Source organism: Eschscholzia californica, unplaced genomic scaffold, assembly GCF_041429995.1.
Source record: "Eschscholzia californica isolate CP2 unplaced genomic scaffold, dmEscCali1.0.p SCAF_2, whole genome shotgun sequence".
Lineage (NCBI taxonomy): Eukaryota > Viridiplantae > Streptophyta > Magnoliopsida > Ranunculales > Papaveraceae > Eschscholzia > Eschscholzia californica.
The window spans coordinates 60,198,711-60,222,265 of NW_028238309.1; the positions used below are offsets into that span (position 1 = coordinate 60,198,711).

At 38.0% G+C, this 23,555-nt stretch overlaps 1 protein-coding gene and 2 pseudogenes across 2 annotated transcripts; 1 reads left to right on the forward strand and 2 right to left on the reverse strand.

Moving 5' to 3' along the window:
• Positions 1-1,033: 1,033 nt before the first annotated feature.
• Positions 1,034-6,677, reverse strand: LOC147559793 (GTPase-activating protein gyp1-like). The gene is made up of 10 exons (XM_086661745.1): positions 6,278-6,677; positions 5,213-5,369; positions 4,939-5,122; positions 4,650-4,720; positions 3,787-3,924; positions 3,573-3,664; positions 2,565-2,836; positions 1,730-1,815; positions 1,531-1,632; positions 1,034-1,426 (listed from the first exon to the last, which is right to left on the reverse strand). Exons 1-10 carry the CDS (start codon positions 6,355-6,357, stop codon positions 1,262-1,264), a joined length of 1,347 nt encoding a protein of 448 aa, XP_086517871.1. The 5' UTR covers positions 6,358-6,677; the 3' UTR covers positions 1,034-1,261.
• Positions 6,678-10,197: 3,520 nt separating this feature from the next.
• Positions 10,198-13,763, forward strand: LOC147559794 (putative disease resistance protein RGA4; annotated as a pseudogene).
• A 508-nt stretch (positions 13,764-14,271) lies between these two features.
• LOC147559795 (tetrapyrrole-binding protein, chloroplastic pseudogene) lies at positions 14,272-15,180 on the reverse strand (annotated as a pseudogene). Its single transcript, XR_015234668.1, has one exon. The product of XR_015234668.1 is annotated as a tetrapyrrole-binding protein, chloroplastic pseudogene (transcript).
• Positions 15,181-23,555: the final 8,375 nt, after the last annotated feature.

Sequence of the window (23,555 nt, forward strand, 5' to 3'; positions counted from 1 at the left end):
TAGCAGGTTTCTATTATTCCAAACGTTTTTTTTTTTGTGCAGAGACATCGTAGGGAAAGAGCAATAAACTTATTAGAGGAGTCATTCATTCTTGGTTCGGATAAAGATATTCGGGCTTTGCTGCAGTTAAGGTCAGAACTTTATCACATTCTTACCGATAAGGAATACCATTCGGGAGAAGGTAGCCAAGGAAGTAGCGGTAGAACTCAATTCTGCAAGAGGAAAACTTGTGATTAATAGCCGAAAATATGGTACTTGTTCTCCTTTATGTAGATTGTAAACACATTGATTTGGTTTCTTGGGAATAAAAGGTGTTGGATCTTATTTTCCCCACCAAACGTAAGACGTTGTAGCATTCAAGAAGTTTAATGTAAGAAGCCGTAAACGACGCGATTGAACACAAATCAAGTCACGGAATTATACGAAGTCATGAACTATTTTTACTGCGTGCTTCTGTTTGGGGTGGTGCAGGTTTAAAGCTCCATGTACATAGTAAAACAGATGTATAGTTAATGAAGACAATTCTTGTCGTAAAATCTCTCGCCTTAAGGGTTCGTTTAACGTAAACACATAGGCGGAAGATTCTGGAAAAGACATAAGGTATTTAGAGTAACTCGTAGAACAAGTTGTCGGCAAAGCTGCCATGAGACATGGCTATCTTAGGTGCCGTTTTCTTTTGTAGATTTGGATATGAAATCTAAAGTGATTGTATATGTACTTTTAGTTGTTTTGATGTTTTATCTTGAGATCTTAAAACAAGTCTGTTATATCCAGTTCATATGTTTTCAACTTTTAAAACAAGTCTGAATCTGAGAAGAAAGATTTATTTTCAAGTCTGAAGTGATTAGAGAAGTAAACACATGCAAGTACTCATACTATACAGATAAATTGCACATATTTATTTCCGATTTTAGTTTCAAATGGCCAAGCACAATCGGCATCCTCCACCATTAAAGATGCTCCTCATACAATTTCTCTGCTGTAAGCCCTAAACATGGATATGCAGGAAAGTAGTAGACAAAATTACAAGAGATGTATAAGCATGACACTCTTTCATCCATTGTTAAATTGCAACATAAGGGTAGTTGTATAAGAGTCAAAGAACAAAATCATCAGGTCTTCTCAGGCATTTATGAGGCTATCACATGAAAACCAACAACCCAAACAACATACAAAAAACCAAAAGAAGTCGACTACTTTGGACAGGTGTGGGTTTATAAATAAATCGAAACTCTCTTTTTCGCTTTTTCGCTTTTCCGTCTTATGAGTTGGCCAAGTGACGGGGCGAACTGTTAAACATTGTATGCCACATGTACGCTCTCGAAAGGACCATCTCAAGCTCTTGATGAGTCCAGTTTTGAGTAGGAAGGTGTTGAAGGAACATCACCATCTCTTGGAATTCAAGCTTCTGAAGTTTATCTGACCACTGAAACATGGTAATAGTATAGGTTCAATATGATTTTCGAACATCAAAGGCAACAAGTTCTCATGAAAAACTTCGAAAGTTAGAAGAAAATCAGACAATCTTACCGTTAAAAGAAAGCTTGCGAATATGTATACAAGAAATTCGGGCAAAGCATCTCCTTCTGCAAGATATGTGTCCCAAAGACGAGTAACGAGATGGAAAGGAATCTGTAAGAACATTAAAAATAAGAAGCTTAATATGTGGAAAGGAATACATATTAAAATGATTTAGAATGGAAGGTAATAGTTGTATAGGGTAGTAAACCTCGCGTATTAGAAGACAATTGAACCATCTGAAAGCAAATTGAAGAAATTCTAGCCCTTGCTCCTCCATGTGTCTTGATACAGGTTCTGCAAACAAACTCATATTGCATGAAAGAGTAAATGCTATAATTGAGGATTAACTGCCACTCGCAGGCTCTGAGTTATACATTGTTTCATTTACATATACGTATTCTGTCACCGGAAAGAACAGAAGAACAAAACAGAGGTGTCCTTCGGAGCTCTATGAAGTTATACCTGAAGAATCTTGAATTTATTGTCAAATCATTGAACCAAATTGACCAACCATAAGCTTCTCAGAATATATGTTTTTGGCCTTCAATTAAGAATTTCTAATTGTCCTAATGCATGAGATGATTATTGTAACCCTAACGAGTTATATCCAGTGTTCTCCTTGTATGGAATTTGTAACTTGCAAAGCCTAAACGAAAATATATTTTTTTTCCCATTTGTTCTATTTTTTGACACCTACAGCTCGTTCTAAAACAAACTGACGTTCAGACAAGGAGAATACCCCCATCCACGACGATTGTTTCAGACTTTTCAGTTCGTGCATTTTTCCTGTTTAAAAGGATTTCCTTTCAATTGTTTATTAAGAGGTTCAGACCATGGTGGAAGCGAAGTTCGGGAGCCCACACCCTGATCCGTTCACCCCAAGTCTACGGGGGCCCATGGACGACTGAATCCTGACTTGGGCTACACCCGACCCGCGCCTGGCCCAATTCTTTTATTGGGCCGATTCAGGTTCCAAAGCGCGCCTGGCCCAATTCTTTTATAGAGGTGAAGAACGGAAAAGAAAATAGGGAAGCAAAATTTACCATCTATTCGGCGAACAAGTTCTTTCAGTTTGAATACTAGTCGTTGAATTCCTGGTTGAGCAAATGTATAATGGTCTTGCATGCCATCGAGCAACTTCGATAAACACCAATAGCAATCAGCTTCCATGCTAGCAATATTATCTGGTGTTAAATCCAATATTGACCAATTTTCCATGCTCCCTTGCAAGTATTCTGACAAGAAAACAACTAAAAATGGTGTAACTAGATCATTGATTCCTTGAACGTATCCACTTGCTGGATGCCGAATTGCCCTAAAAGAAAAGAACACCAAATGAGTCAATCAACCTACAAAACACAACAAATGGATATGTGAACGGCAGAACATCTATATCCGGAAGACTCTTAAGATATTCTACTAAACATGTAGGTCTTGGCCAAAAAATAGATGAGATCCACAAAGGAGTTCATCTGAAGCAAAAGGTGAACTATCCGAAGATAAAACTCAATCATAAACCAAATATGTATGGCATGTATAATTCAGCTTTTTACCAAGTAACGGGATCTTTGTCAATGGCATCAGGAACATTACGTGATTCAAAATCCAAAAATTCAAGTATAGATGAGAAAAGTAGTCCTACACACAGGCATGCATAATGGTTGTGTTCCATCTGAAAATAAAAGGTCTTGGGTTTGAGTCTTGGGGGATAGAAGTTTACCCTCAAGAAATATCCCATGTTTATAGGACTTATATAAAGTGAATGTAGTTTGTTCATTTTGTGCATCATGACCAGTTTACAGTTCTTTCTCATAGCCTGTTTGAAGCCTGTTTGAAGTTCTCATGACATGTTATTTCATGGCTGGCATGCCATATGTGCCTATTCGACCCTTACAACGCATGCATGTCATGGCATGCAACGCGATGTTGTAAGAAGAGAGCGAGAGTGAGAGAGTTGGAACTAAAAGTAGCGTACTGTGGTAACTGGTAAACATGTCGTTGACAATTGATAGATAATAACGTTGACAGTATTCTATAGGAGAGATACTTACCATGTATAAAGGATTCGCTCCAAGGATTTCTGCACTTGTGCTTGTTGGAAGAAAGTGACATCCGGCACAGTTCTTGGACAATCAACTGCAATCTGAGCAATAAGCAAAAAACAACAGAATACATGAAACATGTATAAGATGATATTCAAGCATAGGGTTGTCAAGGTTAAGCAGTGAAGAAAATGAAAGTGAGCTGGAACCCTAAGAAAAGTACCTGACGGAGCATGGTGATTTCATCATCAGGACGATCGGTATCAGGGATATCGTAGTATTGGGAAACACAGTCGAAATACTCGAGCCGCTTTCTAATCAATACCCCTTCCCTTCTATCTGAATTAGTCGGTGCATATCCCTGTTGTCAGCTATAAATTTCAAATAAGCAACAAAGATTCTAATACCTTCTGCTTTACTTCGATATCCAATTCTTTTTTGCAAATTCCCAAATTTTATACAAGATCAACTAAAATGATGTCAAATTTAACTCAAGAATTAGATACTACAGCTCCAACAAGCTTTAACTTTCATGCATATAGGCAATAGACAGATGCTATAGCCTATATATGGTCCACGAGAAACATAAACGAAATATCACATCCTTGGGAAACGAATAGCTAATTTGCTGCTCCTCTAACATTAATATACTTAATAGTTAATATTATTACCCACGTAACTTGTATAATCTTTTCAATATTTTCTGCCGTGTTAATTACTTGGATATTGGTACGCGTATCCAGTAATCAAGTATGTATCCGGCACCTACAGTTTTTTCGGGGTATAATGTGACCATTTGTACGAATATTTTCTGTGTATATAGCCAAAATTGTGTTAGATCTTAAAACATCACTCTCGGTTAATCTCACTTTTATGTATAAGTTAACAACGATCCAAAAAAAGAAATAGATCGCAAGTAAGAATAAAAGGCCAAATAGCAAGAAAAGAAAATATATGTGAGCACAGTAGTTCCCCTATATTGAGATTTGTATGTTATCGTATCTGACACTCAGTACCAGTGTCAGAATCCAATAACCGTGTTTGTGTTCATGTCACGTAGTTATCAACAGTAAAAGCTGGACTTACCAAAAGAAGCCTCCATGCAGCTGGGCGCATATACGGTGGGACACCATTCCATGCTAACCCACGCAACGTCTCTACAGGGACAGAAAATAAACAAGCATAAACAAAATGAGGACAGGCAAGAAGATGGTTATAAGAAAGAGAAAGTGCATATGAAAAAAGTGTTTTCGTGCTCAATAACAACAGTGCGGCCTATTATTTATTTTTAGACGAATACTTGAAGTCCTGAAGGTATTTATGCATGGAAGATACAAATGATAAAGCAATGGTTAGAGACAAAAAAAGAAAATACCTAATATGACTGTCGGTCCAGTAAGTTCCTTTGAGAACTTCATGACCCTTGTTGAATCAGTAGCTCTAGCTCCCGGCATAGATTTAAGAACCTCCTTAGATGTTTTCTCTGTTTGTGAAATCGACAATTTTGAGTAACTGCCTATCGCTTCGCCTGTTCGTATACGTGAACTTTCAGCATCTTCCTACACAAAAATCATAACCTGCAGCTGTAAAATGCTTTGTTTTCTGAAAGAAACTGATACGAGGTGAGAAGCTGGTGCTGCCAATAGTACCTCAGAAGACCTCCCCATGAGTTCACCTGCTCCTAGACTACTTTCCAGATAACTCCTCTCGGTATTTGGAGATAAATCTGATAAACCAGATATGTCAAATGGGTCTGATCTCCGGGTCAGTAACACTTTACCAGGAATACTTCGACCTTTGAGCAGTCTGTTATGATAAGAACAAAAAGAACACATGCATCTGAATAAATTTATAAAAGAAGGGTAATTTGAGTTTCAAAAGAAATCCTCTCCCCCCCCTACAAAACCACGGAATCTACAAATATTATAGTCTAGATTATGCTTTAGCGTTCTCTCACATAAACTAATTTCTGTATTAATGATCATGAGTTTGGCATAAATTATCGTGAGCATTCCTTTGACGTCTATAAGATAGCACTTAAATGAAAAACTACAATGCATAGATGTGTACGTGAATATTTCCAAAAGTTCACACGATGCCAAGCCGAGACCTAATAGGAAAACTTTCTCCTGATTTTAACATTGAGCATACAAACCCCAAGATGGGTTTTGCCATTATAACATCATATTTTGAAGAGTTGAAAGAAAGAAGCCGAAAATTTATCTTCACTAATATAGAATTTCACTTATTGTACCTTCTCTCTAATTTCCGATTGAACACTAAAGCCAATTCAAGACATTAAATTTATGCAAATACAAATCAAATGGATATTCATTACCACCTTAACTTAACTACTACCACCTAAAGAGGGTTTAAATCTCATCAAAGCTCAATATTTAAAACCCTAATTCAGGATCAAACTCTATGTTTAACAGAACAGAAAATTCAGAATTTTATTGGAGCAGCTAGATCTAATTGGTGGGTTCTTAAATACCCATGATTAGGCACAAAATATCCATGACATTTTCCAACCAGACCTTCTGATTCCAAAGATCTCGTTATGTGGAAACTTCAGCTAAATTTTGATAACTTGGGTTTGTAAGAAATCAGAGGTTTTTTCTCAATAGATTCATTTTCGTGGGTGTTCGAATGATGTAAAATTGGATGAGAGAGAGGAAAATAAATGATGGGTTTTTGAAGGTTTAACAACATACCCTTGAACGTTCCTGAGGGTTTGGTTGATATCCTTCTCTGTTGGCTCCCCTTCTGTGGTGTTATCGTTGTTGTTCTTCATTGTGTTCTTTTAACGATGATCATGGATGGGTGGGTTTTCATTTGTTTTCACAGTTAAAACACAAACAAAGATGTACTGAGAAAAATGTCAAATTGGGTTAACTAATTGGAACCGAAAAGTTAATAAACCCGGTTTTCATCTCCTTCGTTATCACAATACAAGGGTTTTTTTTTTTGCCCAACTACCTCGTAGGCAGTAGCCCTGGTCCTAAGTGCATTTACTCTTCAATACGGAAGTCTCAGGTTCGATCTCGTGTAGTGATTTGTAGTCAATATTCAAGAAAAAGATATAAGGATTTTCTTGTTGAAGGGTATTTTTGTTCTTGAAGTATATATTTTTTGGTACACTATGTCTAACGATTTTGAATTATTATTTTTATACAGTATACTATAATTTTTGGGAGCCACATAGAATAGATACATATACTCTTAATTATACGTTATCTCTAAAACATAAATGTTAACTAGTTAACAAAAAACATTTAGAGTTAACAAGTGAACTAGGTGAGACATTGTATATTTTGGTGAAGGAATTTGGCGAGGTTGGGGATTGAAGTACTCCAAATTTAAATTATTGAGCCGTAAACTTACTTTAAAAGGAAGATCATTCACATGATATGTAAAGTGAGTACGATAATAGGACAAATGTCTCGAAAATCACGCTAACAATCGGTTAAACGGTTAAACCTACTAAAAACTAAATTACCGTATAAAATGATACATTATTAAAAGAAGAGTTGATCTACCCGTAAGTTTCTCCAATTAAGATAGTTGAGCATGTGATTTCTTTTCCAGTTTGGAGACTTGTGAGATATGTAACATGAATGATGTGTTTAAGATGTTCTATTTAGAGAGATTTTATGCAAGACAAATTGGAATAGGTATTCTTTTTTTCCTTTTTTTTCTTTCCTTCGTTTCCGTTTCTTTTTTTGGCCATACATGTCTTAATTTTAGTCCTCAGCCTAATAATATTCCACAACTTAACGTAGCAATATCATAGTCGTTAGGTCTTTTGGTGATTGTTAATCTCGTGTTTGCAAGATCTGATAGTCTCGACTAAACCAGACTAATATGTAAAATTATGCACCAACCAAACGGTTAAAGCACAATATAATTGTTTAAACTCAGGTATGAAAATTAATTTGCAACAAAAAACTGTCTGAAAATTAATATTTTTATGTTATTTACCGCTTAAACTTGTTTTTAAGAAAAAGAAAATATAGTATTCATTTCTGCAAAAGGAAATTGGGCCGAAGGTCCAATTTCATGTTTTTTTGTTTGTGAAAAAGACATATTATCTTTTTGTCCTTCTAGGCACCATATAAAGTTTGGAAATGCACTTGAAGGACAATTTAAAAAGCATACTCATTTTTAATGTCAGAATTGCCCTTTGCAAACTAGTTTGCAGAGCTTTGCAATCTGGTTTGCAAGAACTTTCCAATCTGGTTTGCAGAATTTTGCAATCTCGTTTGCCTTGCAATGACTTTGCAAAGCTTTGCACAGACTTTGCAATCTGCTTTGTAGAACTTTGCAAACTGGTTTGCATTACTCTGCAACCTGGTTTACTTTTGCAATCTAGTTTTCAGAACTTTGCAATCTGATTTGCAAAGCTTTGCAAACTGGTTTGCGCTGGTTTGCAATCTGGTTTGCAACGACTTTGCAATCTGGTTTGAACTGCTTTGCAATAAGGTCAGTTCCGTCCTTTTCCTATATTAGATAATTTACAAAAATGCCCCAGTGAGTTTTTTTTTTTGAATCAAACTTCATTTATAGGCCAAAAGGCTAATGAGAATTACATCATGAAGCTGAAAAACAAAGACACAACTCAAAACAGACCTAGACAGAAGTGCCCACAGAACCCTGATGGGGCATGTATTGTTGGGCCACTAAGTGGGCCGCAATATTAACTAAAATTCAAATTTTTTAGGGAGTTTTAGTCAAATTTCCCGTTCTGCAATCCTAGACCTAATAAGAGCATCTCCAATGCAAGACTCAAACTCTAAATCTTAGAGTGCCACATAGGATTTTTTTAGAGTTTCTCTTCAAAATCTATCTCCAATGCAACACTTGACTTGGATCTCTAAAATGAGGTGGCGGTAGTTATTTTAGAGATCCTTAAGAGGACACTTTAAATTTAGAGTGTCCTCTTGAGGATCTCTAAGTGTCACATAAGTAAATCAATTTATTTTATATTAAAATATAAGTTTTTAGAGTTTCTCTTGAGTGTTGCATTGGAGAAGGCTTTCTAATAGAGTATCTCTAAATAGCCAAATAGGAAAGAGACCATTTAGAGATCTATTTTTCACACTTGAAACATAAGATTTTTAGAGTTTTTCTTGAGTCTTGCATTGGAGATGCTCTAAGTGGAAATTAAATTGGTACCCGCTCGACGTAAGATTCCCTAAACTCATCCCCTTCACACATATGCTTAATTAAGGTGGCCAATACGTGGACAACCGTTTTTCTTATATGGACAACTATTTTACGTGGACAACCAGAAAAATTTAATTTTTTATATGGACAATAATTTTTAAGGGGACAACTTTCGATTATTTTCACTCAAGTTCTGTTGAAATTAGATGTTTTATTTTAAATCTTTTTTTTTCCCATAAACTCTAAGATTGGTCTTCTTCTTCAACTACTTCTTTATCACCAACACTCAAATTTCTAGTGAGAGAAAACTTTTGGAGCGGCAACCAAGTAGATCTAAATGAGCCCACTAACTGCTACTGTTTTGGGAGTTTCTCACGAAACAGTAGCAGTGATTGTTCCCACAAAACAATAGCTGAGGAGTTAACAAAAGTACATGGTTTAAGCATGGCTATTGGTAAGGGGAGTTGGAAACTGGTAAGGAGATCCCCACCTTTGATCAATGAAGTTACCAAAACGGTCTGGTCCACCAACAATTGCACCGATTAACTCGTTAGGGTTTGGTTGGTTCTTTGAGAAATAGGAAGCAAAACTCATGGCGCCATTTATAATTTCATTTTTGCTCATCACTGAGACTGATGCTCCTCTGTGGTGAGCCTGTGTTTGGTGAGTTGTTTCCAAAACCTACCTATGTATGGACCTCCTCCTATAGGGTTGCTTCCAAATAAATAATCAATCTGACAAACAAAAAACAAAACAAAAATCATGTTAATAGTATCCTTGCAGTACCAAAATGAGTATAACATATCACTACAAATCTTCATTGATAATTGAAGACAATTAGCATTTTCCTAATCATTTGAACGACTAAACAACTGAACATTGGTACTTTACTATTTTATTAGTTCATGTATTGAAATATAAATGTGGACGAAGAAATGAGTACCTGTTTTTTAGCAAAACTCATGAGGTGAGAAGAAGATTAACAAGATGAAGAAGATGATGATGAAGAAGACAACTAGGTTTTCTATTTTTAATTATTATTTTTGTTAATGGTCCACAAGTTACTAAATGTTAATATTAAAGGTTTTATGGAGTTGTCCCCTTATTAAATCAAAGTCAACTAAGTCAAGCATAGTTGACTCACATCGGGCCCGAAAATAGTTGTCCATATAAAAAAAACGGTTGTCCACGTATTGGCCACCTTAATTAATTGATCTTGATTAAATAAAAACTTGGACAAATGTGAAAGAATCAAATTGAAAATGATTAATTATGAAAGTTAATCATGATGTTTGGATCTTGTCTTGAAACTATCTTGAGATTAGATCTCTATAGATTTGTACTTTGCACATGCATGTATATTGAGTCATTGACCCAAGGCGCCAAAATATGAAAAACAAATAAAAATAAAAGAAGCTTCATCAACTCCTCTCAACAACCTACTTGATTCTTTGATGCTGTAAAGACAATGGCAGAATCATTTCTTATTAAGGGTACAAAAGAAATTTTGAAGAAATTGACTTCCATTGCATCTAAGGAGATTGTTCTTTTGTTAGATGTAAAGGAACAAATAAAAACCCTAAAACAGAAAGTCTGCACAATTCAAGCTCTGATTTCTGATTTTGAATATAGAGAAGAAGACAAGGCAACAATTCTTTGGTTGAAAAAGCTTAAAGATGTGATTTTTGACACAGATGATATTTTGGATCAACTCTTATATGAAGCTTTGAGGTGTGAAATCCAAAACTCAATGAACAACAAGGTACCCACTAACTTCTTTGTTGCTTCAAATTTACTTTCTTCTATTTATCATAGAGTTATTGTTCTTAATCAAAGGGTAGATTGTTTATCAAAAGATTTTGATGGGGGTTTCTTGAGAACTAGTGAAGGGGCTTCAAATTTGTTTAAGGGTATTGGAAGTAAAGAGATTAAAAGTACCTTAGATTTCGCCGATGATTCCGAAACTGTTATTGGAAGGGAAATCGATAGATCAAAAATTGTTAAAATGGTATTAGAGATGAACTCATTGGGTACTAATGAAGAAGAAGGGCAGAAGGTTTGTGTGATTCCCATTGTGGGTGAAAGGGGAATTGGTAAAACTACATTAGCTCGGTTAGTATACAACGACGATTTGATAAAGAAAAGTTTTGAATCGAGAATGTGGGTTTGTTCATCCGAGGATTTTGATGTTAAGACAATTTTAAAAGATATCTTGGAATGCATAGTTAAACTTAGGTCTAATGATTATGTATCTAAAGTAGATTTACTAATAAGTAAACTCCAAGAGAATTTGAGTGGGAAGAAATATTTATTAGTGATTGATGATTTGGAGAAGAAGAATTTCGGGAAGTTCATTGAGATATTGAAGGTGTTGTCATCAATAGGTGCAAAAGGAAGCAAAATCGTAATTATTACTTGTAATGGTGAAGTTGCATCGAATGTAGGAAGCAAGTTTCCTCCATTCAAGATGGAGAAACTAACCGAAGATGAATGTTGGTTTTTGTTCAAACGCAGAGCTTTTCGAACTTTGGATGGAATAAAAGAGATCCCAAATTTGGTGGAGATAGGAAAAGATATTGCAAGGAAGTGTTGTGGCGTGCCATTGGCGGCTAAGAGTTTAGGAGGTTTGATGCATTTTAAGAACGGGGAAAATGAGTGGTTGTCTATTAGAGACAGTGGAATTTGGGATGACGATAAATGTGGGAACCTAACGGCATTAATAGTGAGCTATAATCATCTCCCATTGCATTTAAAACAATGTTTTTCGTATTGTTCAATATTTCCAAGAGGTTGGAGGATTGAGAAACAAACCTTGATTCAATTATGGATGGCAGAAGGACTCCTTGAACCACCCAAACAAGATAATAATAAATTGACGATGGAAGCTCTTGGAAATTATTATTTCAACATGTTACTGTGGAATTCTTTCTTCCAAGGTGTTGAGAACGACGATTATGGACATACTAAAGTCTGCAAGATAAACGATTTCATACATGATATCGGAAATGTTTATGAAGTAAGACGTTTATGGGTTGCTAATTCTGATGAAAAAACGGGCGAAGATATACCAGATCTGAAGAATGGTGATAAGTTGCGCTCCATCTTTAGCATTGGAGGAAAATATAAGAAGACCCAAAATATCTTCAATAATAAGCTTTTGCGAGTGTTAGACTTAAGCAACTCTAACATCACCGAGTTGCCATATTCAATCAGAGAGTTGAGACACCTAAGGTACCTTGACCTATCAGATACCCCAATTCAAGTCTTACCTAAATCTATCAATAGTCTCTACAACTTGCAAACTTTGAAATTACTACGATGTCGTTGTCTCCAAAGGCTTCCAGATGATATGAGAAAATTGGTGAGTCTAAGATATCTTATAATTGATAATTCTACGTGGGGAGACATTCCAATGGAGATAGGTAGACTGAGACGCCTCCGAAACTTACCGTTGTTCAAAGTAGGCACTGACAATAGACGTGGTATTGGCGAGTTAGAACACCTCAACCGTCTAGAAGGAGAACTAATGATTTATAATTTGGAATTAGTAAGAGATAGAACAGATGCTGAGAGAGCAAATTTAAAGAGGAAGGAAAAAATCGAAAGCTTGAGTCTAATTTGGAGTCGGAGACGGGGAGTAGATGAATGTACTGATGAGATAGTGTTGGAAGCCCTTGAACCTCATCCTTACGTGAAAAGATTGTTTATCGATTGCTATATGGGTTCAAAGCTCCCGACATGGTTGACGAGTACTTTGTTATCATCTCTCCCCAATTTAGTAGAGATTGTACTACGAGACTGCGGGTGCCAACAACTTCACGGGCTTGGGCAGCTGCGTCACTTAAAAAAACTCACTCTGTCTAGAATGTCGATGTTAGAAGACTGGGTGGAGCCGCCAGGCCCGCCACCATCAACATCTTCGAACTTCATGTCTTACCCATGCCTTGAAAACTTAACTATCCATTTATGTAGTTATTTGAAAACTACACCAACTATATTTCCTTCTCTTAAGACTCTGAGTATAGAGTATAGCAATGCCATGGCAGTACAGTCTATAGTAAGAAGCAACTTATCCTCTCTCACTTCCTTCGAAATAAATAGAGTTTCCGGGCTTACGTTTCTTCCACTAGCACTACTACAACCTAACCTTCAATCTCTGAAGATCTGGCATTGCCACGATTTTCATGGTTTTCTTACGAACGAAGATGTGGGTGAACTTCTAAGCTTCCAAGACGAGGTACGAGGCTTGAAAAACTAGTTATTCAGTGTTGTAAAGAACTGAATTCTTTGCCGAAGTCTTTGCTCTACTTCACCTCTCTCACTGAACTTGACATTGGTTTATGTTATTGGGAACCAAATTCTTTTCCTTTTCTGTCTAAAGAAGAAGAACAAACCGATATTCAAGAACGGTTTAGCTCACTACGAAAATTAAAGATCGATGGAGGGAACCAGCTTGATTGTTTGCCTAATCAAATTCAACACCTCACTACTCTACGCGAATTAGAAATTCGATATATGGGTAATATGGTGGCTTTACCAGAGTGGGTGGGCAACCTTTCATTACTCCAAAGGTTGGAACTCTATAGTTGTTGTTCTCTGAAGGATTTTCCGCCGGAAAAGGCAATGAAACAGCTTGTTTCTCTTCATCATCTTTCGCTTCATGGTTTTCCTGGGACACAAGTCTTTTTCCCAGAAGACGGTATCCAATACCTTGTTTCACTCCGAACGCTAAACCTTGATGGGTGGTCGAACTCGGGTTCTCTTCCTAACCAACTTCAATACCTCACTGGACTACGGGAGTTGACGCTCAAAAACTTGAGGGATCTATCGACTTTGCCCGAATGGTTTGGAAATCTATCATCTCTTGTTTACTTGCAGATTTATAGTTGTAATAATTTGACATCTCTCCCAAGCTTACCCACATTAGGGCGCCTTGGAATCTATGGATGTTCTCTTCTTAAAGAGAGGTACAAGAAGGAAAATGATGAAGATTGGAGTAAGATATCCCACATTGAAGAGATTTATATTTTCTAAGAATTTGATTTACTATGATTTCTTATCTGTTTCATGAAGAATGTATATGTGAAGGTTGATAAAGTACAAGAAATGTTATTCTTGTCATATAACATAGAATTCTGAAATCCTTCTATTGTTCATTTTGTATGTGAATTTGTCAAATGTTATACTGTAAAATATGACAGTACAAGACCAAAATTATAACATTTTTGTCGAAATTGGTTAGTGATGTGGGACTGTTCTCACACGCCCCTCACGTGTGGGCGTGGTTAGCCTAACACGTTTTTTTTTTTGTTTCTGGTGACGTGGAGCACGTGTGACTTTTAAGCTAATCTGTCTTAAAGGCATCATAAACCCTAAAAGACATTTTTTTACCTCCCAGAAAATCGAAGTTGTGACCTCTGGATTTTCAGAACCCTAAGACAAGACTAGGAGAAAATTACTCCACTTGAGTCAAGGTTAGCTATATTTTAATCTTCATGTTTTTTCTCACTTGGCACAATCTTCCAGATCAGTCAATAAAGAATAATCATAATGAGTTCCATCTAGGAAAAAGAATCAATCACTTTAAATACATAGTATTAATCAAACCCTTTTCAAATTCAAAATGACTACTCTCTGTTTCAAATTCATGAATAGTGGTTTTCTTGATTCCTCTAATAACCCAAATTCACTTTCTTCATCATCATCATCTTCTCCCCTGTTTTTCTTCACTTGGAATTTGAAAAGCAGGATGATTGAGAATGTGTTTGAGTAACTGAATACCTCTCAAAGCATTTGTTAATGGTAAATGACCTTCAGGAGTATCATCATTCAATTCCCAAATGAATTCATTAGGAAAATATTTATAATTATATTGTTCAATCTCTGTATCAAGTTTCTTCATCCACCCAACTTTCTTGAAAAATTCAGTAAAATCTTCATTCATTTTGATCCAGATTTTCTTCTGAACACTGTACCCAAATTTGTTATGACTAAATTGAACCCAAAGCTTGTCAATGGTTTGAAGATCAGTTTTATTAATAAATTGAACTTCTGAGAAGAAGACATACCCACGTTTTTGAGCTTCTTCACCTGCTAAAACAATTAGTAAACGTCTGGTTTCTTCGTCGGCTTGTCGGAAGTCTTTGTAAGATAAGTGTTTATGGAGGAGGTCAAAGGTGGAATTTGATGAAATGGTGGTGGTGGTGGTGGTGGAGATGGAAGTGAATCTTGAGGAGGGAGATTTGTGGGTAAGAGAAATTTTGGAGGGGGAGGTGGGTTTGAAGAAGGAAAGAGAGAAGTAAAGGGGAGGTGAAAGAGTGGTATCTGGGTGGTGGTGGTGGTGGTGGTGGTCATGATTTGGAAGAGAATGGTGGTGGAGGGGTTGGAGGGAAGAGGTGGCCATTGATATATATATATATATATAGAGAGAGAGAGAGAGAGAGAGAGAGAGTAAGGTGGAGGGTGAAGGGAAGATGGTAATTTGTGTAGTGACAGCTGAGGAGGAGGGGGTTAAGGAACAAATGTTTAGACAAAAAATTAAAGGAATTAAAATATCAAAAGATATACACAATTCCGTCTCTTGGAACTCCCATTTGAAGTTTTGAACGGTATGTGCGAGAAATAAAGGTTTTATTCTCCGCGTGATTTAACACGTGAAAGAATAGAAAAATCTTTGTTTCTCTCACATAAGGTTCAAGTGAGAGTCCTAGGAGTAGGGGCGAGCAGCGATCGATTTTTTTCAGTTTTGGTTCGAGCAGAATCCGAACTAATAATTGACGGTTTGACTAAATCGGCGACAGAAGTCGAGCCGATTATTCGGTGGGGCGACATAGTTCGGTTCGATTTGGTTAGGCTCGGTTGATCGGTTTAACCGAAAAAAATTTAGAGAAAATGGTAAAGTAATGTTATCCCTTTCATTGCATATATGGAAAAAAAAATAAGAGTATGTCGTACTTTTCCACCGTTTAATATACTGAAAATAAAAATGAAAAATTCATTGTACTTTTCCACCATTACGGAAAAAAAAGTAAAAGTACGAATACAAAATCTATATTTTTAAGTTACCAACTAAGAATGAGTTGTGCTGCATAGAAAATTAGTGACAATTAATTTATCCCTAAAAACCTTTCAATCAAGTTAAATAGGTTGTGGTTGACGAAACGACAACAACAACTAGGAAGGAAGACAGACTGTAGACTTGGAAGACTTGATTATGGTTTTCCTAATTTTTTTCCTTATTAACTTTACAAAATTATTATTTCCTCTTCCCATAGAGTCTGATCGGTTCGGTTTGGGCAGTTTTGTAAACCCAAGTCGGAGCGAAACCAAACCGATCTGGATTGTTCGGTGTTTCAGTCAAACTGAGTCGGGCGGTGATCAGTCCTGTTCAAAAATCGATCGATGCAGTTCAACTTTGTTTAGTTTGGCCGATTGGTTTGATTTCTGCTCACCCCCTCCGTCTCATATTAAGAGTCTCACTTTCCTTTATTATCATATAAAATCCATCTACTTTCCCATAATGTCCTTATCTTGAATCAACTAAGTGTAGGGAGATAACCTAGTGTATCTCATACACCTAATTGTCTATTAGTGTTGGTAGCGGAATCTCAAACATCATATGTTTAACACTAATTCCAGGATCTATACATGAACATACCAATGAACTAGATTGGAAAGAAGATTACCTCTTAATCGCTTTCCCACGAACTAAATTCCGATCAGTATTCGGAAGATAAGAGCTCCAAGTGTAGCTCCTCTACTTGAGACACCGAATAATGACTTGAACTCCCTCCTTTCAGTCAGCTAGGACCTTCTTGAAGGTTGAGATGAAGAACTCCTTCTTCTTGACTAGATACTTGAGAAAACTCCTTTTCTCTCTCTCTCTGAGATGTATATTCTGAAACTCTTTCAGACTTGGGAATTTCTCTTCTGAAATTGCCTCTCTTCTTTAGGTTGTATAATTAGGTATATATAGAATTCCCTAGAAGAGGTATTAGACTCAAACTAGGATTCCATAAACCTAATTATTAGGCAATACCCAAAATACCCTCCATTGGGTCACTTAAGTGTGGCCGGCCAACATAGCCCTTTATGGGCTTCCTTGGCCGGCCCACTTAGGGCCTAGCCGGCCATCACATGGCCGGCCCTATTGCCTTGGCCGGCCATCACATGGCCGGCTTCCCTAAAGCCATTCCGGGCCTCCCTTTTGGGCCCGGACATGTTTATCTCTTTCGGACTTCTCCGAATCTTTCTGGACTTACCAATAACGGATCCAATCCACTTATTTGCCATTATCCATCTAGTCAATTCTCTCCGTTCAAATCATTATTCTGTTGTGTAACCCTTGTAGGATCCGGTCTATGTTAGCCGCGAATCAACTCTTGATTCGACGATCGTAGTTGGCTTCTAGCTAAGCATTACGACCCCTAATTGGACCGGACTAATGATCTTCCGAATAAGGTCATTAAGATCCTAATAGCCAAATTGCACGCATTGCATCCTTGGTCGAAGGACACTCCTTCGGAAGGATACCATTCCTTCAGACTTCAGGCACCATATCCTTCAGTCTCCCACTTGTACTTAGAACAAGTGCAATGCTCGATTCCCATGTTTTTTCGTATCTCATCTGATATGTCATATTTATCAGACTCTCTTGATCCCGAGAACAACTTCCAATCCAAACGATTAACTCTTAATCCGTTTGAGCACGGCCATGCATTTTTCAGTTGTTTCTCATCAAGTGGCCCGGAGATACTTTATCCTGATTTTACTCAGGAAAACATAATCCATTCTTGTACTCCCACTCAATTTCATGTCTATCCTGTCTCCCCCAGTATGCCGCTTTTATAACCACTTTTTACGGATGGCGTTTGACGGTACCAAAGTTCGACATTCCTTCCATAAACTGAGTGAGTACTCATGTTTTGAGGAATCTCTCCAATTTGCTTAAATGAGAGTTATGACATCTTATAACTTCAACTCTTGAAGTACTCTCATTCGGCGGGTTTCCAGTGTATCAACTATACACCCATGAAGTTGACCTTTGAATACTCCTATTCCCATAGCCCAAGAAACAGCGCTATCTTGTCAATCACTCATGCTAGTCTTCATAAGTCATTATTGTCCAACTAATGACCTGGACTAGGGATAGTAGGATGATGTGCTTCCATGTTCACTTAGTAGGGTTTCTTTCATTAGATCACGTATCTAATAAACCTACCTGGAACACTCCATCCTTTTGGACTGTCGTCTAAATTCTAAACCACAATTTAGATGACGAAATAAACCCAGTTTATTTCGGATAACAAGAGTTTGTAAAATTTGAGCACCCGCGTGAACTCCTTCACGTTCTCAATTTTACAAGTCTTTTTAGGATTCTCCTCCTGGATCCTAATTCCTTAGACCCGAGCATCTCATGATCGTTCTAAGGTGACAGTTTAGTTTCCTTTTCACTTCGCTTTGTAATTATCTTGCTTTCGAACTCTTCGTAAGCTGTTATGATATTATCAGTTTTCTCCCACTGAAATTAGTACTTCCCAAGTTCTAATTTTACTTTCTTATCTAGTAGAGTTAAGTAACGACTCCCAGCATGGAAAACTCTTTCCCATCTGTTAGCCCTTCCTAAAAGATTCCTATCTTTATTTTCGGAAGATTACTTTTATGACTTTCTTCAACCTTCTGACTTGTATGGGCGACGACATCTTTTCGTACTCCAAGTACTTTCTAGATGTACGGGTAAACAACAATCATCTCATGATCGTTCTTATGTTTTCTAACATAAGTGTCTCTCCTGTGTTTATCACGGGAGTTGGGTAGAATTTCTCTCTAAGAGAACTTCTTATTCAGACCTCTCCAAAACTCCTTTTGAACGAGTCTTTATCATCTCAGGTCTATCTCCATAGACTTTTGATGCCCATGGTTAATTCACCCTCGTCTTCTTGTCCTTTCTTGTATGTCTCCCACATACAGGACCCCTGAAACAACTCTTGTTTCACTCCCACTTACCTTCTTGTCTCACAAGATTCAACCATTCTTACTCTTATCTCTTTGGATTTCCGATCCAATTTCAGAGTGGTTCCTGCTATAGTTCTTTTGAATCTTCCCAAGACTCATTGGGGTTTTTGAGCAACCTTCTTAACTCCTTAAGAAGTTTCTAGGCGATCGTCCCTTGAACCCTTCAAGTCGACATCCCTTGTCACGTAAGACGAGTAACTCTTACTCTCTTTCGTTTTAAGTCGAGTAACTCTTACTCTCTTTTGTTTTAAGGCAAGTAACTCCTTACTTCCTCTTGTTGCTCGTTACCGAATCCCATTCGATTTTTCCTCCCACTTGTCTTCTTAAAAGGACCCTCCTTTTAATGAAGACACCATCGAGAGCAACAATCTCATTGTGTTCCGATGCTTGGCGAGAAAACCCCGTTCTTCTTCTTGAAGAACTTATGTCTAACACTCTTTAGACATTCGAATAATTGATAATTTTAGAACTCCTTCTAAAATAGTATCCATATCCGGATGGACTCAATTATTCACTATAGCTTTTAGGTTTTTAGTGGTTTGGCAGATACGTATTAGACTTTGTGTTTTGGAAGACCGATGACTATCGAACTTCTGATCTCATCATATTCTTTAGTCATCCAGACCCGCTCCTCGATTTTGGATTTGTTTCTAAAACTCCTCCTCAATCAAGTCTTACGTCCATTCTAATCATACCAATCGCAGACTTTCATGTCCAACATTGTTTTCTACGATTAACTGAACTCTTGTACTCTTACAAGATTTAGAATGACTAAGTCGGATCGTTCGTTAAAATTTACTTAAAAGTTAGATAGGCTCTTTTAAGAACATCATAAAATATCTCATATTTTATTCACTCCCATAATCTCATTACAGAGTCAATGTTCTAAAAAGAAAAAGAAATACTAAAACTACTTTAAAGTATTGCCTATCGAGTCTATGATCCTTCTTGAGCTTTTCCAGCAACTCTTGCCTTCTTCAGCTTTCGACAGGTTCATCTCCTCTTCAATAAATACTCAGCTCCCTCTCGCTCCTGTCATTCACAATGATAAGAGTCTTTTAGGTATCGCATACCTTGAGGAATGTGTATTTAATTGAATAACTTTTAACAATTTTTACCTTGACCGGAACTCCCAGCTCCGCTCTTTCTGTCTTCCAGGAATTTTGGACAGTTTCTTTTCCAATGGCCCGTGCCATCGCAATAGAAACACTTGGAATCAGAATGGGTACTCTTGTTCATGGCAACTTCTTTACCTTTCACTCTACCCGTTTTCTTCCTTTTGAATTTCTGCTTCCCGTCCTTCTTAAATCCCTTTTCTTTATGAACCATTAGAACTTCTTTCTTAGGTTCAGCTATTACAATGTTCTCTTCGGCTGTTTGGAGCATAGCGTGTAGTTCTTCTAGAGATTTGTCCCAGCCATTCATATTATAGTGCATTCTAAATTGATTAAACCCACTATGAAGTGAATGCAAAATAATATCAGTGGCAAAATCTCGGCCATTATCGACTCCCAGTCGATTCAGTTTTTCAAAAAGACTAATCATTTTGAAAACATGTGGCCCTACAGGCTTTCCCTTTTCAAGACGCATATCCAATATCGTCCTTGAAATCTCATACCTCTCCATTCTTGACTTCTTTTGGAACAAATTCCTAAGTTGTCGAATCATGGTGTAGGCATCCATCTCTATGAACTTATCCTGAAGATTAGGTTCCATGGTTGCTAACATGAGGCATGTTATGGGTTCGGACCTCTTCCGAATGTTCCTTTCTTGCTCCCTTTCTTGTTCAGTCGAATCTTCATTGAGAACAGGAATAGGTGTGTCTAACACGTTTGCCTTATGTTCGGATCTTAGGACAAGTCCTAAGTTCCTTTCCCATACCATAAAGTTGTCACCATTCAACTTTTCTTTTTCCAGAAGCCAGCGAATGCTGCTTGAGTCTTTTGTTGTCATAATTAAACTACATGTAAGAAATGCGAAAGTGATTAAACTTGTTATCCTGGCAATTTTCCTAATTTGCCTATATTATTCTACTTTTGTTGTCCCCTTAGAATAATATAATTCCAAGATCCCATTCCTGTGAAGCTAAGCGTACTTTGGCATTGCCCTTAACTTCACCCTCCTGGGTGAGTAACTCCTTACTGATCATATCTCATATGACTCTTGGTTAACGATTTAAACATTAAATCGTCCTTTAGCCTCGAAATCCAAAACCCTTTTGCTGACTCGTTTGAGAATAACCATTTAGACATGTAGACCTCTTCATAGATCTACCCGTATTGTCCCGAGGTAAAAGATGGCACCCTGCTTTGGCATGACCCACCATCGATGAACAAGGGCTCAACAGGTGTCTTAATCTGGGTAGGCTTTACTCAAAATTCTTTTTGGGACTTATTACGTAATTTATCAAGTTGCGTTACTGTGAACTCTTGCATAACCATTCATGATTTATTACGTAAAAGTTTATGTGGGTTTGCGTAATGATTTGTTAAATCTTAGTATTACCCCTTAAAAGATCCCATCTTTTAAGTTTATTTCTTGTTCGCCTATGGTTCGATTGGATTCTTATCCAAGAACCTCTATTGACTACTCCCACTTGAACCATGATCTCATCATTCAGTTCGTCAATAGATTCTAAGACCCTATACTCTAAGTATTATTCGGGCACAACTCCTTGCGCTTAGAACAAGAAACGATAATCCTATCTAAAGGTATACTATTCTACGCAATCACATACATCCATACATACAAAAATATGACAATCATAATAAATAAAGTATGTATCCTAGATTCGTTTCTAGGTTCTGCTATCACATAGCTATTCGTGGGATTTTGTGACATCTCTATGTCTAATGTTTCTAAAGTTTCGTATTCTCAATACTTAAACTAAAACATTACGTTTCTTCCTTAATTGTTTCCAAAAACAAAATAAGGAAAAACTCCGTTCGGGTACTCCTCTAACCCGGGTCTAAGTCGGAAAAATTACGCTCGGAACCGGGAGAAAAGTCTGAAAAACTCCCTTTCAGATCATGGCCCAAAAGGCCCTTGAGTCTCACTCTAAAGAATCTGAGTCAACCCTGGTCAAAGCCCCTTGACTGGTCTCTGGTCAACTCTTGACTCAGCCTGGTCAAGGTCCGGTCCTAGAGACAGCACCTTCCTGCCGTGCTATGTCTCTCGGGCAGACGCGTCCTAGCCCAGCTAGACGCATCTGTCCTAGGACAGACCATAGACATCTCGGGTGAGATGTCTAGGATGCGTCCTGGTCGCGTCCTAGACGCGTCCAGACCATCCGGTTGCTGCATATGCCTCTCGGATGCTTAATCCGAGAGCTGTTGGAACTCCCAGACGCGTCCCCGACGTGTCTGGTCTCGGGACAGCACACGTGCCATCTCGGATTTTTGGTCCGGGATGCACCCGTGCCCCACAGTCGCGTCCCAGACGCTTCTGTGCACAGACGGCTAGGCCATCCCATCTGGGATGCCTTCTGGACGCGTCCAGACGCGTCCTAGACGCTTCTGGATGCTCCGGTCGCATCCGAGTTGCGTCCGGAAGCTTCCAGTCGCATCCGAGATGCTTCTGGTTGCTCCAGACGCATCCTCGATGCATCCGGACGCCTGTCCAGTGTCTCGGTCCTAGACCGAGACTCTAAATAGGTTCCCTCGAGCGCGTCCCAGACGCGTCAGGGATATCCGAGACGCTCCTGTCTCGGAATCCTATTCCGTCTCGGACTGGGATGTCCCAGACGCGTCCCACGCGCTGGGACGTCCGAGACCCGAGAGTCTCGGACTCCTAGTCCGTGTTGGACTGGGATTCCCAGACGCGTCCTAGACGCTCTGGGATGTCCGGGACCCGAGAGTCTCGGACTCCTAGTCCAGCTCGGACTAGGATTCCCGGTCCTTCACGGACTGGGATTTCCAGTCCGTGTCCCTGTCTGTCTCGGACTGTCTGTCCGAGACGTGCTGGTCCGGCCCGGACGCGTCCTGGCCGGTCCGGCCAGTAGGGTTTCCAAATTTTTTGGAAATTCCTGCCGTTCCAACTTCTTTTTCTTTTCTTTCTTTCTGTTCCAGCTGCTGTTAGGTACTGTTTTTGATCAATTCATCAACCAATCTTCATGGTTTTGATGATTTCTATCAAAATTCTAAAACCCTAACACTTGTTTATGAAAACTCTTTTCATAAAACTTTGTTTCTAGTGTTTCTAGGCCATGAATCTCATCCAAAACCCTAATTTGATCTCATCAAACTTATGTTTAAATCTCTATTCAAACATTAAAACACTAATATCTAGTTGTTCAAGTATGAATCTAATTCATCTAGTCAAAGATAGTTCATGCAAACGGCTCTTAATGCCACTGAAGGGGGATAACCTAGTGTATCTCATACACCTAATTGTCTATTAGTGTTGGTAGCGGAATCTCAAACATCATATGTTTAACACTAATTCCAGGATCTATACATGAACATACCAATGAACTAGATTGGAAAGAAGATTACCTCTTAATCGCTTTCCCACGAACTAAATTCCGATCAGTATTCGGAAGATAAGAGCTCCAAGTGTAGCTCCTCTACTTGAGACACCGAATAATGACTTGAACTCCCTCCTTTCAGTCAGCTAGGACCTTCTTGAAGGTTGAGATGAAGAACTCCTTCTTCTTGACTAGATACTTGAGAAAACTCCTTTTCTCTCTCTCTCTCTGAGATGTATATTCTGAAACTCTTTCAGACTTGGGAATTTCTCTTCTGAAATTGCCTCTCTTCTTTAGGTTGTATAATTAGGTATATATAGAATTCCCTAGAAGAGGTATTAGACTCA